This window comes from Grus americana, chromosome 1 (genome assembly GCF_028858705.1).
Source record: "Grus americana isolate bGruAme1 chromosome 1, bGruAme1.mat, whole genome shotgun sequence".
Taxonomy (NCBI): Eukaryota; Metazoa; Chordata; class Aves; order Gruiformes; family Gruidae; genus Grus; species Grus americana.
The window spans coordinates 145657412-145674619 of NC_072852.1; the positions used below are offsets into that span (position 1 = coordinate 145657412).

The following is a 17208-nucleotide window of genomic DNA, read 5'->3' on the forward strand; positions in this document are numbered from 1 at the left end:
AAATATTTCTGTTTCCTGTCAACTGTGCCACATCCCAATATAAGCACATGTGGCTGACGTGATCCAGTAACCTCTCTAGACCCTTCAACAACAGTTCTGCAGCTAGCTGATGCTTTGGAAAAGCTCCAGAGACGAACTCCATGCTTAGCAGTCAACTGCAGAGATGTCCAACTGCAAAAGGTTTTGACTCACTAGCTTTGATTTGGGCCTTACTAACTATAGGTTAATTAGTCTTTCTGTATGATTTTGACTCAGGCCTTGGGAGTCACTAACTTCAGAAGAACTGCATCCAGACAATGACATATGCTACAATATGAAATGAAGTTTTTTAACACTTTCTAGACCACATTTAGATTTCTGACACAAATCTGTCCTTGTCAGAGCCACATGTACATGTACCTGCTCTCACGTATTTTACTACCTCTAAAAAAACTCCTCAAAACCTGTAGTCTTCTTCCAGCGAAACATACAGGGTCCTTTTTACCTGGACTGAAGGGCAAATTTTCATTTCCCACTTACCCTGTGACAGGATCTCAGATTACTTTAGGACACTTTTTTTTATTAAAAGGTAAAAAAGAAATAAAAGGAGAAAGAAGCTTGCAATGCTCAAAAACATTTTTTGCAAAGGTCTGCAATTTTTCTACTGAATGCTGTATTGACAATGTATTATTTTTCCTCTATTTTTACTGAAATAGATGTATAACTTTGTATTATTTGTGACAAGAAGTATTGTGCGGGTATCTGTAATGACAACCAGCTGTCAATGTGACTATGGACAGGAGGGCAGAGAAGTGAAAGAAAAATTACCATTAGCCTCTGTACTTAAGTATAGAAGTCCCCAACCTAGCCTGAGTCCTATATCCATGCCTTAAGCCTGAATGTGAAATGCCTGCCTAAATCATGCCTGAGACTGTGAAAACCTCAGTGAGAACTAAGCAAAACCAGCCCAGTAAATCATGTTGCAAATGCCTCACTGATACAGAATCTGGGAGTTTTGGGTAGCTCTGGGCTAATTTTAGCTGACTGAAATAAACTAGGTTCTACAAAATTTATAGACACAGCAATGGTGTAAGATTTATTTTGGTAAGATATTTGTAAGATATTAATAGTGTCTGTCCTCAGTCCCTTTGACAACAAATCACATTTTGCTACCAGAATATGAAAACTTGGGGAAAAGGAGAGTTTAGCATTATCACAAGCCATCATAGTTTCTGGATTATATGTCATATTTCAGATTATGGTGAAGGCATGAGACAAGATTGCTGAGCACATATAGATGGAAACATCCAAAGGTAAAACAAACATACTTTTACTTCTATTATTAATGTAAGATATTTTTATGATATGAAATCTGATAGAAAAGCATCATTCTTCATTTAAGCTGAGGCTTGAACTTGGATCCCAGCTCACACCATAAAAAAGTAAGGAGTGTCTGAAATAATAAAAATTCTACCCAGTGTGTCAATTTTACATTTGACACATAGGCAAAAGTTTTAGAATATTAAAATGATCTTATGGGGATACATACAGAGAGCAAAGACAAAGAAGGTGCACCAGATGATAGTTTTGTATTCCTGTACATTTACAAGTTGGAATATACAGATATGCATATATGAATAAAATGCAGCTCCCATTATTTCCAAAGACAGTATCTAGATTCCATGCCCTTAGCTCATTTTATCTCTCATGCTAAGAAAATTCAGTTTGTTGAGTGGTTTCAAATGCAATAAACCTTGCCAGATTAAATTGTTAAGTCTCTCACTTTGGGGAGGCCCGTATGGTAAGTGAGGTTTGCATCTGTTATTGAAATTCACAGTGCTCTCAAACTGTCTGTTTCAACAGAATTTTAGTATCAGTCAAGGCTAGTTTTGAAGTATCCCGGCTTCAAAATTTTCAGGTAGACAAGTGTAAGTGGGAGCTTACAAGTTTGTGTGTAAATAGTTTTGTGGCATTTATATTCTCTGAGCAAATTCCATACCAAAGATGCTGTTTGTTAAATCAAAAAGGACTGTCTGGGAGATCAAATGATGCAGAGATACATAATGCATGAGAACATTTTAACCTTTACATCATTGGTCTCAACAGTTATTTAAAATTATTACTGTTTGAAAGCTCCTTATTGGACAACAGTATGCAAAGTGAGGTAGCAGGAGCTTCAGTGTTAGAAACTCTTTGGTCAGCAAGGCTCATTTTTTCTTATTTTCATAAGGGTATGTTGATTGGCCACTGTGGGAAAGGCGTACTGCTTTTAACAATGCTACTACTTGTTTATAAACTTAATTTCACCACCTTTTGGTCTGGCACCTGTTTTGATCATTTGCTTGTTTTTCTAGTGAATGAGCTTAAGATGGAATGACAAGGAGAGCAATGTTCAGTTTTTATTAAACATCATATGTATCTTCTTTTACAACACCACATTGCTGGCTTTGATACCTGCTGTATTTTTTTAAACTGCAGTTTGAAGTTGCTCTGTAGTAACTGCCTAGTCCTACTACATATTATACCCATTTTGAAGAAGCAGGGGGAAAGTGGGATGAAATCTTCAGCTTAACTTAGTTCTCTTCATCTTCAAGGAAAGCAACCTATACTTTTCCAGATCATAACTCCTCTTCAGACACTTGCTGGCTGCTCTTGACTGTGAACATTGGGGGAAGAACATTTTGATTACTAGAGACAAGCAGAAACAGCAGAGAACCTTTTTTTTCTCTCTGAATGGAGGGCAGAATAACCTGGGATCACAAAACACAGTTCTCATCCAACACTCAAATCCTATTTCCAGCTTCCCACTGACTCTTCAGGTGGCCTGGAGTGAGTCACGTTGCCACTCAGGGCCTCAGTCCCTCAAAGTGCATCTGAAAAAGGGACTGATGCCAAGTTTTTGAAGAGGACTTTGATGCCTCTGGACAATGCTGCTGAAAGGGTACTTATGGTCCCATTTTTTCCCTCACAGTCAAAGACCCCAATTGCATTCGTTTTCTCCAGCACAGAAATAGCTTATTACTTATCATTATTCAGAAAGGGGTAAAACCTGTCCTTCATGTAAACTGTGAGTAGTTGCCAATAGCTTAGGAAATTATTAATTTCACAGAGTGAAATATTTCCCTGATGCAAGCGCTTTACATTAATGCAGCTATACCTGGAGCAGGTTTGGTGCACTGAGTCTGCAATTCATTGCAACTAATTAGTAGGACAATTTCAGTGGTTTGGCTTTGGCTGTATTACTCACAATTTCACCATGTACCACTATCCAGATGTGGATGTGTGCTGTTGCTCAGACAGATTTATAAGTTGTGTTATAAAAGCAGATCTACAGTAAACTGGGAACATCTGCTTACTGCATCCCACGAGTCAGCAGGCCATTGCCAATTTGGGAGCCACAGGACTCTGCACAAAAAGAGGTGACCCATGTATATATTATTTTCTTGTCATTTGAATTTATTTATAAAAAAGTTATATTTTAGTCCAGTAATTTAATTCTTCATTATAGTTTTAGGAGTTAGTCATGATAGTGATTCAATATAGCCTTGGAACATCTCATTTTTGTGTTCTTACTTCAAATTCCTGACCATAGTATATGAATACATTTTTTGTCTGAAGCTCCTGCTGGCTGATGGGGTGAGGTAGGGAGAGTCACACTGCAATGACTAGTGATCTAACCTACTTCCATGTCTAATTAATTGGAAAATGGAGCTGTGTGGTGTGGGGAACTGCCCTCAGGGAAAGGGTATGAACGCTGTTTCTGGAAAATTAGTAATGCAAACTGTTAGATGCATTTTCTCCCTTTTCTCTTAAGCACTGTGAAGGATGGTCAGTCTTTCCTTATCTCCACTGAGTCACCCAATTTAAGAAGAAAGGAGTTCAGCAGAGAAGTACGCTGAAGGCCTATTGCTTGATTTGTCTGGCCACCAAAGGAAAGTCTACGCAGCCAGGAACAGGCAGTCGTAAAGCTGCTCTGTCCTCACCTTTGTGTCGTCTTCATGCTGTCCTGGAGGTGCAGGGGGTCACAGAATAACTGTAAGTCTTAGGGTCCGTCATGTTGCTGGAGCCGCAGTATAAAGGTCCCTTGGCACTCACACGAAGGGAGTGAGGACTGAGTGTTCCTTGCTTGGAAAATAACCTCAGAAAACTGGACCCACATGATGCCACATGACTTATAATGGTCAGAAGTGCTATGTTTGTATTTTACAAACTCCTGGGGCAAATGCAGCTGGTTATGGTTTTATGCTGACCTCACACAAAATGGGTTTTAATACAGAATTATCTGTAAAGTGTGAACCAGTGCTGGCTGCTTGCAGTTGTCTTATTACAGGTTCTCCGGGACTTTTCTTTCTACTGGTCCTGTTGCGTAGTTCTGTGTCACTGAGCTGTTCTTGGTTTGAAAGGATGCGCCTCACCACTCACTAAGAATTAAAGCTTTCCCCTAGGAAGATGCCTAAAGGTTGATAGCAGTAGTGGCTGGCATATAGCTTCATTGCTTAAATAAAGCTGTGGCTAATGAGGCACTTACGCTTAGAGGATATTTTTGGTAACGTATTTCTTCTATCATTCAACTGAAAGTTACTCAGCTATTGAAGCATTAGAAGTTTTGGGAGCAAAAATGTTTGTAACCTGGGCCTTGTGCACCCTGAATAGATGACCGTAAGTTTTTTTGCATGAGTGAAGGATTTAGAAAGCAGGATCAGACTTCTGGACAGGTTCAAGAGATGTAGCAGCTAAAATCTTATTCAGAGTCAATGGACTTCAAAGTCTCTTTAGCACTTCATTTTTGTTTTCCCCTTCAGGGCCTTTGTGCTAGAAACCACAGCACCCTTAAAATTGGTGGTTGCTCAGATTTATTAGTGCAGGAGAGAGACAGACTGAAACAGGACAAGTGATTTTGAACAACTGCATAAAGGCTGCATTGCCAAACAAGGAGTCTTCCTCCTGAGATCAAGTAGAGCACCTCTACATGGTGTTTGAAAGGGAGCTAACAGAAGTTGATTCAATTATAAGTAACCACTATTTCTGATAAATACTTAGTTACTTGGATGAAAAAGGATGAGGAGTACTGAGTACCCTTGATCAGCTGTATAGGGGAGTGGGAGACAGAGGTGGTTTGTACAGATCGCCTCCACTGTGGTTGAACGAAGGCTTGTCGGCACACAGCAGCACTCAAGAGCACCGTGCCTGCTCCAGGCTGCCTTCAAGTGTCCTCCAAGGAGGTGCAGCCTGTTCACAGCCCTTAACCTCCAGTCTTTCGTTGCAGCAGTATCACGCTCTCAAACCTGGGGACTCAGTTGCTCCTACAAATGCTACCTGTCTGATTTCAGCCCAAAAAGTCAGGCAGGTCAGTTTTTAATAATTTTTTTTTTTTAATTGAAATGATTTAGAGAGTCCAGCTGGTTAACTGGAGATGGTAACAAACTCCAGCAGGAGGAAGCAATGAATAGTTGGGAACGGTAATCTCCACACTTGAAAACAGACATGTAAACCTTGACACAACCTGCCCTTTTTTATTAGACTGGTAGATTTCTTAATCAGTTAGTATTGACAGGCCTGGCAACCACAGTCTGGACCAAAATGTTTTTCCTTCAGTTCTGATGTACACCTATAATTGGCTAGTATATAGCCCTATGCCCTTGATGCTAGCAAAACCTGCAGGTTTTCCTATAGACATAAGAATAAATGGTCAGCATTTCTGAGTGTGTCCTAAAGCACAATGCCAAAATGCACATGCTGGTCCTGACATAAATGAGCTGCTGGAAAACCTATACCAGCACAAATCTCCACAATCTCTGAAAAACATCTATACACCTAGTGTGGAGCTTAACTTCAAGCATGAAAGCTATAACATTTTGCATGAATTAATATTATTATATCCCACAGTTTTCTGTATATATAAGACATAATGCCCTGTGGGGGAGCGTTTCAGAAGAGAAGGAAGCCAGCAGTGCAATTAATTTATTCTTCAAAAATGTCACTAAAATATCATACTGAGAACAAGAAGATAGACGTTAATTCTAGAATATTATGCAAAATAGGTGGCAGTGTCATTCCAAAGGGTCAGGGTGGTTTATTTTTAATTACCCTGCTAAAGGCAGAAAACCAGGGGCTTCAGTGATAGTAGATCTAGGTCTGCAAGATGTGGTAGTATTAATCCAAAGCACGTAGCTAGTGGTCTCTCTGAAAGGAAGCTGACATTTTCAAATGATAGTGTAGAAACTACACAAAGAGAGCAGAAAAGGGAATTATTAACAACTTACCTAATGCTGTTCTTGCTGGTGTGGCATCTTTTTTAATCCAAAAGGATACCCAGGAAAGAACAACTGTTAATATACAGGGAATGTATGTTTGAATAGTAAAGTATCCCATTCTTCTACTTAAGTCGAAGTATATAGTCATGACTACATAATCACCTGCAATAATAGCACAGAAAATAAATTGACATTGTGGTGAGATACAGACAGTTCATTGAGCTGCTAATTTTTTAAGCTTCATAAAAGCACTGCATATGAAATATTTCTCAGCATTTCAAGAGCATCTGTGCAGCAATGCTCAGGTCAAATAGAATTCAAATAGACTTTTCAATTCTAATTTCCTTTAGTTTTAGGTCTCTGTGGAAATGTTGGGCTATTTGGAAAGGCAGAGGCTCTCAGTAATCATTCTGGATGAGTAAATTTTTGAAAGGCACCTGGGCTTTCCAGACTTGATATTTCTAAATGGCTCCATGACCACAAACATGAAGCTACTATCATTCACCAGATTTTGTAACCAAGCCACACAAAACCCCTCCTTCTGCAAGCTGTGTCTTCCCTGCCCTAATTTCAGGTTTGAGTGACTTCTGTTATCTTCTGTTGAAATATGAATCAGGCACTAGGGGTCTTTATGGCAAGTGTTGCATGCACATGAGTATGCCTTCACATAAGAAGTCATTTATAGACACCAGAGCCTCAATGCTGGCAAGAGAGGTCAAACTGCATACTTTTAAAGGACTCATCATTGAAAATTAAGTCTCTTTCGGTCAGCATTCCTCCATTTCAAAGCTGTTGTGGTCACTTGTAGTGTCTGTAAACCTTCAGAAGGTGAGCCTGGACATAAAGTTTATTATTCTGCTCTGATTCATAAAATCAAGAGCTCAGTAAGAAGGCTAGTTTATCTCACATTATAGAATTGTCTTCACAGTATCTCTTCTGATAACCCTTGTGACTCCACAGGGGATAATAATCTGTCCCTCTCTCTCTACCTAGTAGAGGCTATTGACCTTATCACCTCTCTCCTTACTAACAGCTCCCTCAGCTTCATAGATGTTAACTATCCTTTTCTCTCAGATAGTCACAGTGATTAACAATAATGAAACTGAACTGAGAACAGTTTCTGTACTTTGCTTGAAGTATGTTGCTTCCATTTCAGATGTGCAAGAGTTTATATGCTGGAGAACTTTTATTGGGTTTTGCCTGACTATGTCAGATGACCAAATAAATTATATTGTTTTTTGTTACAAACCTTGACTTTCTATAATACAATATTTAGAGAAGGCATCATTTGCAATAGGTGGGTAAGTCTGTCCTGTTACAGTAAACCAACAGAAGACTCAAGAAATTGGTAGCACAGAGGCATTAATCCCCAAAGGAATGTATGTACAACTCACCCAAGCAGAGGCACAATGGGTTCATTAGGAGTTGAGACAAATTAAAGCTTAATCTTCTAGTAACAGAGAGCATATGAACAAAAGCATTTAATACAGTGGATATATTGACTATAGCTAAAAATATAGAAAAGCAATTAATTCAGTAAAATTGACTTCCACCCAAAGAATCTCTGAAGGCCACTGTAAAATGAGTGAACTACTATAAGCTACAAAGTAAAAGGAAAATAAAAATATGAGGGTGCGATTTGGGGAGAGAAACTTAGAACAATGAGTCAAAAGGAAAAGTTTCTATTTGTTAAGTGCATTGTTTAGAGATAAATATATTTGGAAGATGTTGATAAGCCTGTGGGTGCTTTCACCGTGCCTCTGTTAGATGAACATGCACATTTTCATGAGTACTGTGGCAGTAAAAAAGCGTGTGACCCCAAGAAGGTGGACAGTCATTTCAGAAGCCTTGTGTATTTGGCACAGTGACAGAGCTTTAATGAAGGAGCTTGCTGCTGTTACAAGTAGTAAGTATTTCAGTCCATCATGACACAGTGAGCCTTGTGAGCTGTTCACAGCCTAAGGGTTATTCTCATTCCACTAAGCTCCAGCACTTTCATCTGTGCAGGGAATGGCATCAGGGAACTGATGCAGATTAGTAACCACTGTTTCCACTGGCTTATTTTTAGACTACATCAACTCCCTAATCTGGTTTGCATCACCAAAGAAAGATTTACATGACAACAACTGAGTTAATTTCACAGAAATGGGAGTAAGGAGTCAGAGGCTTTGTAAACCAGTGCTTCTACTAACAGGAAACAAACCAGCAACCATGGGAAAAAAAGTTATGATAATGTTTCAAACATTGTCTGTCAGGGCAGAAGGATGAGGAAAAAAAAGGAAATCAAAGACTCTGTAGGAAATGTACCATGCCTTTGTATTTCACTTATTCAGATATTGTATCTGGAACTGCACACCTATGGATAAGCTGTGTGAGAATGGTATAAAGCAAAGCAATCTGTAGACTTCTTATTGTGCACGACGATATATGATACACACAATTCAAGCACACACACAGGACACTGCTCTTCTGAATAGTATCATCGTGCTACCCAGCACAGCAAACGAAAGTGGGGCTAGATACTGGATAGAAAGATACTGGCTAGTAAGGCAGAGTCCTTGCTTCCAAGATCTCCTACTGAAATAAACCTGATAAACTGAGAGTGGGAGAATATTATGGAGCATTTCAGCTTTTTGCAGACAGGAACTGAGGCAGAGATTAAATGATGTAAAGAATCCATCATCCCATTTAGTCACAAACTGATTCAGTATCTTTCAGGCAGTATTCATTTCACCTGATTTTAGATATCTAGAAGGTAGATTGTACAGATGACCTGCATACTGTGGCCTCCTTTCTATATTTAATGCAGAGAAATTGGTACTTTTAGTATATGGTTTGCCCAATCTGTTTTAGAGGTTCACTTTAGAAGGAGATGAATGTGCCCAGACATTTCCATTTCTCTCCAGTGATTAAAAAAGGAGAACAATTGCCTCAGATGTGGACAAAGACATTGTAGACACTTGCAGATGATCCAAGGAGTCAATCACACCCCTTGCTTCCATGGTGAAAGCTAAATCAGGCTACTTCTGTGAGGGTGCTAAGGTTATTTTACCTAAATATAATAACCTTCTTAAACTTTTAAAGATTATTTTAGTTATTTTCCTCCTTTGTTTCATGGTTAAACTTGATGCCTTCATTCTTGAGGACATTCACAACCCCTCTGCTTGCTCCTCGCCCTTCCTTCCTTCCTTCCTTCCTTCCTTCCTTCCTTCCTTCCTTCCTTCCTTCCTTCCTTCCTTCCTTCCCCTGCTCTTTATTACAACAGAACTATTCAACTTGTCTTTATCCAAATTAAAAACCTGTCAAGATACTTCTCTGCAGTAAGTTAAAAAGGAACTGTGACTCAGTCAAATTTTACAAGGAGCTTCTAATTTCCAAGTATCCAGCAAAGACCATTAGATGTCTAGCAAGCATCCAATGAAAATTAAATCCTAGGATAATGATTGGCTGCATTCATTGATCCACTAACCTGTTTTCTCTTCTGAAATCCATACAAAAATTCTCACAATGAAGGCGGCAGACCTAGTCATACAGGCAGCAGCTATGCATACAGACTTACATACTGTACCTTCTGTGCTGTACTCTAACTTACAGGAACACACTGACAGATAACATGCCAAGAGGTTGGGAGAACAATTTTGTTCAGTGGAATTACTGACGCAAAGTGGAAGTAAGAGGAGAATTTGTGAGTTCTCCTACAGTACTCAACCCATGCCTAGAGAGGACACAGCTTAGAGACGATGAATGATGATGACAGTGCTTAGTGAATCACCACTGCTGAAATGCAGAGCCTCAACTGGAAGCACCAATGTTGTTACTGCTGTCAAAGACAAGTATGTTTCTGTACAGCATGTACTGGATGCATTTTTTTTAATAGCTACAGTAAATTACAATTTTCAACTAAATTACTACTTCAGTTCTTCTATCCTCAGCCAAGTCAACTTCTGTTGAGACTCCTAAATTGTCTCTTTGCATACAGAAGAGCCACCATGTATGTACTGTGGCTACTTTCCTCAATGCGCTACTCCAAACTGCATTATTATTATTCTCTAAATTACTCCTTTCAAAAGTAATTATTCTCCATGTATCTAAAAGCACTTGTCTACATCTTAAAGGAAAGTAACCATGGTACATAGATTTCTGACTTTCTCTACACACACAAAATAATTTGTACAAAGAAACTCTCCTCTCTTCTAAAAAACCTGACCTACAATTCATTCTGTATGTCCAGCAGGCATGAGCAACTCAAGGGGGAGAAAAAAGCTTTCAAGCACTCTGCACAGTGCCTCCTCGCTCCTTCAACAGCCTGCAGAGCTCCACCTGCCATTACTGCCACTGCTAGAAGAGGAGCTGGGGCTGATTGTGCAACAGAGCCCCACAGCGCAGGCAAGATGGGAAAAACCTCCTTCCAAACTGCATATCATTAAATCAGTGTACTTGGTTTGAAAGTAATCGCATGGTGATTGCCTAGCTAGGGAGCACCGGAATAGTTAATACCAAAAAATTTCACTTTGAAACTCAGAGAGGAATTCTACTTTTTAACAGCTTAAATAATTTCCCAGGAAGGCAAATGAACTTTTAACTGAACCATCACACCATCAATTCTCTGAAATAATGAAAATTACCTTGAGTCAAAATAGTGCCTGACCAGTTTTCTATAAATGAGAACAAGAGATGCATCCTGAGGCAGCAAATCTGGAGTAATAGGAAGAGTGTAGCAATGCTTCCCATGAAACCAAGATGACTGCTGCCTGTGACCCATAGGACTTATAACAGTTTAACTTTTCAATTTGAAAGTAGGGCACTATTTAGAATAATGATTTTTAAAGGAATAACTGCTGTGGATTTTAATGAACAATGCTAAACTATAGCCTATTTCATTTGTCTATTGAAGACTAAGGGCATGGTTGACTGGATTGCCAGAATTTTGCTTACACTGCACCAAGAACAATTCCCTTAAAGGTGAAATGTTTGAGCAGAAAGCAATTGGTTATTTTAAGAAAATCTTTTAAAAATACAAAATCATATACAGTAAATAATTTATTTACTCAAACCACACTATTCTATCTTATCACACATTTTCATTTATCCTCCAATTTTAGTCTTAGGTTAACAAGTACTACAATCCCAATTATCTTAGAAAAAAGTTAAAGACAGAATGACTTTACAAAGACTGCAATATGAAACTACAATGCATACACAGAGCAATTTCAGCATGTGAGTGAAGGTTACGTGCTAATTGTCCATTACTAGAACTGCAGAATAATGAGGAGTGGCAGAGTTTATCCATATTGTTATGAGAGTTTGATTACAGAAAAAAAGTCCTAGTCATTAGAATGAGGACTCACGCAGTGTGTCATAAGTATTTCTTTGTTGATCAGAGAGACCACAGAGACTACACTGAGGCATCTTCCTTATTATCTTAATAAATCAAATTTACTTAATAGTGAGCAAACTAAATTTCTAATCTTCAGTGCTTTTTTTTTTTATTTTATTTTGTTTGGAAGCCAAGAGAAGACTCTATTTAATGGTGCCCATGCATCACAAATGCCTTCATTTACAATTCTTCTCTCTGATATCAAGGTAGAATACTTGAAAACAATTAGCTGAAGCAGAAGACCACTCCTGTTGAATACATTGGTCAGGCTGTTAACAAGCAAAACCACTGAAAAAACAAATTTTCATCAAGGTCAGTATGTACAGAAGTTTTTGCAAAATGTTCACTGGAAAGGTTTTTTGGAAGTGATGCATGCTGTCATGGTAGTGCTGGTGTCAACTCGCAAGTTTCAGGTTCAAGAGGTGGTTTCAGGTTCCAGATTTTGCATAATCTGGAAAGAATATCTCAGCTCAGAATCAGGCAGAAACAGAGACTGTGGTACAAAACCCAATCCTGCTTAACTCAGAGTAGAAATTTTCTTCAAAATCACATGGAGCAGTCATGCGAACTAAGCCTTTTCACATCCCAGACCATCATTCCAACCTCTCAGAGACATGCCCAGTGGAAGTTCAGGTTATCTTCTTACTAGCATTGCTCAAATGAAAACAGATGGATCTGGATTTCTTAAAGTATGCTGCCTGTTATTAACCCCTCAGCATCTGGTCTGTCTACAGAGCCAGTATCCCATCCTAACATGACTTTCCTAGATGTAATTGGTCTCCAGCCAGTCCAAGTATGGAGGAGGTTTGAACTTTGGAATATCCAAAAACTAAGCAAAATGGTAGAAGAAATAGCTGAATGCCCTCACAGGTGGTTATGACTCCAAAAGGAGCTATTATTAAAAGAGAAAAGACAAGGGTGAAAATGGAATTTTGCAGTTCTCTTGAAGAGAAATGTAGAAGGAATGACAGCCATGAAAGTACCATTAAAAATGCCTTTATCTTTTTCAGCATCTCTGTAAACAATGAAGAAATGCTGAGGACTTATTGCAGGCTTATTCTGACTCCTCCAAAACGTGTCAGTCAGCATGCATCAACAGTTTTCAATTCCATAAGCAATCTCTAGGACAAATGTTTCCAAGCCAAAAAGAAGAATTAAAATCATCGAGGTGATGCTGTTACTTAAGGGCTTCTCTTAGATTCCCCTGTGCTGCTCTGGCATTTAGCTATCTTCATGGTGATACCTAGATAACCAAAGCACCATGCTTGGATGGGAACATGTGTACAGCAGAGAAACATGTTTGCATTTTATCCCAAATAAATTGAGTGTTCTTGGAGTGGTAACAGGCACTCATTACACACATAATTTCTGCATTAGCTGCATATGTAGTCACACAAGAAATGCATATAGGTCTTCAGAGGTGTCATTTTTATGTGTATTGCTATAGTACTATGAGATGCCCAAAGGCAAGGGTCTTATATATTAGATAATGAACAGAGAACAAAAAAGCTTTCCATGTCCCAAAGATTTCTAGTTTTGAATTCATAATCACCTTGGGCAATATCAAGGTGTGTCTGTGTGTGTGCGTGCGTGTATAAGTACAGCGTAACCCAGATTTGGCTTTCAACACTTACACTTGAAAAGCAAATTTTCCACAAATACGTGCACACCATGAGTGCCAACTCATTGCTTAAGTTTCCCATTATCATAGACAAATTACTATACCAGTATTCAGTGAAAAAAAAGAAACCCAATGCCAACAGCATTGTTTGTGCTTGTAGAAATCATGTTCAATTATAAGTACATACATATTCATAAGCATGCATAATAAAAATCAAATATTGACAGATTAGAGTGTGAAAAGCAAACACTAGATCCCAGGCTATCTGAAGGCAACAGATTTTTTAAAGTCAAGTAAGACCAAGACTTTGTCCTCACTTATCAGAACTGAAAGACATTAAGTTAGGTTTTGGGTTTTTTTCCCGTGTGTAATAACAAAAAGAATATAATACTGAGGAACATATTTTTACTTGAAGCTATCAATTTTTTTCATCACCATCAAAAATTTGTATTTATTCTGTTTGTTCTTCCTTAGATAGTGAACTTTCATTTTCTTTGATGCAAACAGCATTTTCAAAAGATTTTTGTAAAATGACAGTTTAGTTAAATGAACTATTGCCTACTTTTTAAAAGTTAATGACTATATTTCCAGCACATGAAGTTACTTCATCCTCTGATTTGGGCATTTAGTATTAAATCTGGAAAACCAATGAATCTATTCAAAGATCGAATTTGTTTATATTGATTTTTTTTTTTCTCCCCAGAATTATTGGCATACATAGGTTGTATACTGGAATTTTTCATGAAGAACTGAAATTAAATAAATAAAAGACTCACTTTTTCAACATTTAAATTCATTGTGTCCCATAGTCATTTGAAACCTACTAGTCAATATTTCTTGTGCTCTAACCAATACATTATATGCCATACTGGCACTTTCAGAACCAGTTACTTTTGATTCAGCTGTAACCATTTTGCTGACTGTAGTTGTAGCTCATATCTTCTGTTAAGTGTCTGGAGTGCTTTGAATGTACTTGGGAGATTGATCAATGTCCATGAACACAACTGACCTCCAAAATTAATTCTGAAAATATAAACTTTGCAAAATAAAAATAAAATTATTATAGTGTTTGGTGCTATGATCAAAAATGTTTTGCTTATTGGTATACTTATGTGTTTATATATTTATACAAGCTGTCCTGCCAAATACACCTCTTCTTTCTTCCCAGCCTTACTACTATATATATTACTTTCCTCCAACAAAACCTATATGAAGTTATAGCATCTTATTCATCTATACGGTATAATGACCATCAGATTTGCTCTCAGGCTGTTCAGGCCTATTATATTTAGGCATAATGACATTTTAGTTTTAGAACTTGAAGTATCATTTCATATGATTTTTCAAATGTGGTACTAATGAAAACAATAGATTTTTAATTTGGCTAGTGTAAGGTACAAGTAATATTGGAAAATCCTCCAAAAATGCAGCTTCATCAAGCCACATAATGGGAATAAAAATGTATAATACCATAAGCAAGACTTCGATCCATGATTACCAGTCCAGTTCAATTTCTGCCTTAACAGTAGAAGAGTCACCTACATAATCTCCCTTTGCATTCATGCATCAGTCTGAGAGAAAATCAATATACAAATATGGTGTAGCATGCATGATCCATTACTCACTATTGCTGAGAAGTGTTGCTATTTACCATATATAGGTTTTCTCTTGTGCTTGAAGAATAAAAGTGAACAATAGCAGATGTAGTAAAAACAATAATAAATTACCATAGCTGCCTATGTCAGTGAAAGTAGACGCAGGATTGGAGTGAAAATGAGTGCCATTTATGTAGGAATCTGCTTTTTTTTTTTTTTTTTGAGAGGGTTTATTGACGGGGAGCTGTGCAATGCTTTTCGAACAGAACATTCTTCACGCTCCACAGAGCACCAAATACTGTAGGAGGTCTGAGAATGTACAACACTAATGATTCTTGCATTCATTTTGCTTTTAATAAGCACCAAATCATGCCTGGGAACCCTCAGGTTTATGTCATCTGTCAATGCTGATCACTTCTCATTTAGTTCTAGGGCTGAATTTCTCACTCACAAGAGCTATTGTTTGTGGGAGGAGGCCCCTTTTTGTACTGAAGTTTGTTATGAAGACCCACAGGACTGGATTTGGTGAGCTTGTAATTCCAAAACCAGTTGAAATAGTTTTCAATTAGCTATCGAAAAATCCCATTTCAACATTTTCAAATAGAAAGCTCTCTTTTCTTCCTCAGAATTTAATTTTACACATTTTTCTTAAAAATAATAATAATAACAACACACATTTTACTTGACTTAGTATTCCTTTTGTTCAATTAAAATGTTCTTGAGTTTGGCCTCACAATTCTGACTGTACTGTGACATCTTTTATGTAATCGTGGAATGGAGTAACTTGTTTCTTCATATCCATATCCACATCTCGTCCACCTCAACTGTCCCTAACATACACTCCTGTGGCACAGTTTCCCTTATAATCTTTGGAAAGATTTAAATAGTGTCTCACTGTTGGAAACCCATTGCTGTTGATCTTGTTGCATTCTGGAAGAGACTATGGTGATTATATGGTTGCACTTTCTGCACAGCATGAGATTTTTCTGGAGTAATCACTTCTGCAAACCTGAAAATTATGGATAAAGCAGAACATCTTTTTAAAAGATATCCTATCTTCATTTAAAAATTTCCAGCGATAAAGTTACACTATAACCCTTGAAGTCCTTTCTATGCTTAGTTACTCTCACTGTGATAAAGAGGTGTTTTTTCTTAGTCTTCAGCCATCTAGCATCAACTCAGACCTTGAGTCTTTGCTAGACAGAAGAACTCTTTTTAACCAGTTTTCTTTTTCTCATGCAGGTATTTAGAGACGGTAATCAACTACCCTTTATCCTTCAGGATAAACACTTATGGTCACTTAATACAAGGAGTTATTTCCACTCTCTAATAAATCTTCTGGCTCTTCCATGCACTCCGCAACTTTTCAAAATAATTCTTGAAGTGCAACCATCGGAATTTGGTTTATTTTAATAGCATCTGTATAAGCATAACATATAGACATAATATAAATGCCCTTCTTCTAGGGTATAATCTTTCTCTGACTACATATCCAAAATCTGTGCTTGGTATTTTGGCTATACCTTCAAACAAGGAGTATATTTTAAAATAACTATTGACAAGAAATATCTCAGAGCCTTTAGACCTGCAGCACCCAGAATAGCAGGTCTCCAATTCTGGGAAAGCAAAATGCATAGGCTTCAATCCCAAATACATGCTTCAATCCTGAATATGTGTTCTGAAGTACAGAAATGCCTATTGGCTCTTTAATCCGGGCTACAACGCTACCTGAACTGCTTTCTGCCCTGACTTGTATCTATTATTAACCACTCCCTCAGCCTTTCTGTCACCTATAAACTTAATGAGTCTTAATGTTATGATTGCTTCTCCATCATTAACTAAAACTACTAAATAGCATCAAATCAGAAGACATAGCATCTCAACAGAAGATCCTGATGAATAATGTTTCTTCTTGCGATGTTGTGAATCTTACCAGGTACTCAAAATTTAATAATTTGATGTGTGCCACAATGATTTTCTTATCACTGTAGCTTCTTAATCAAAATGTCATACTGCATCAAGTGAGATGTCTTACAAATGTACGTTATATCACCAGAAATGTATAAGCTTGGGAGATGATATTGAACTAGTTTGACAGGACTTAGTTTCTATGAATGAATGTTTATTGGTGTTAATTATATTATCCTCTACATTTGTATTAATCTGTTCCAGGATCTGTTGTTCCATAACTTTGCTTGAGACCAATGCCAGGATGAAAAGCTTGTAGTTAGTTTGGTCATTTTATGTAGTTTTTTGAAACTGGGGAGAGGGAAAAAAAAAAGTGTTTTATTTCCCCTCGAGCCTTCCTTGAAGACTTGTTACAAATGGGCAGTAGTGATCCCTGGTCAGATCTTTAAACTATTGTTATCAAATTATCAAAGG

The 17208-nt window shown here is 37.7% G+C and overlaps 1 protein-coding gene across 4 annotated transcripts in view; it reads right to left on the minus strand.

Moving 5' to 3' along the window:
* Positions 1 to 17208, minus strand: part of GABRG3 (gamma-aminobutyric acid type A receptor subunit gamma3) — a 345623-nt gene that overhangs the window by 14533 nt on the left and 313882 nt on the right. For all 4 annotated transcript variants that reach the window (XM_054812989.1, XM_054812986.1, XM_054812987.1 and 1 more), the window contains one exon: positions 6243 to 6395. In XM_054812989.1, coding sequence (XP_054668964.1) covers positions 6243 to 6395 — 153 coding nt within the window. The remainder of the gene's footprint in view (positions 1 to 6242; positions 6396 to 17208) is intronic.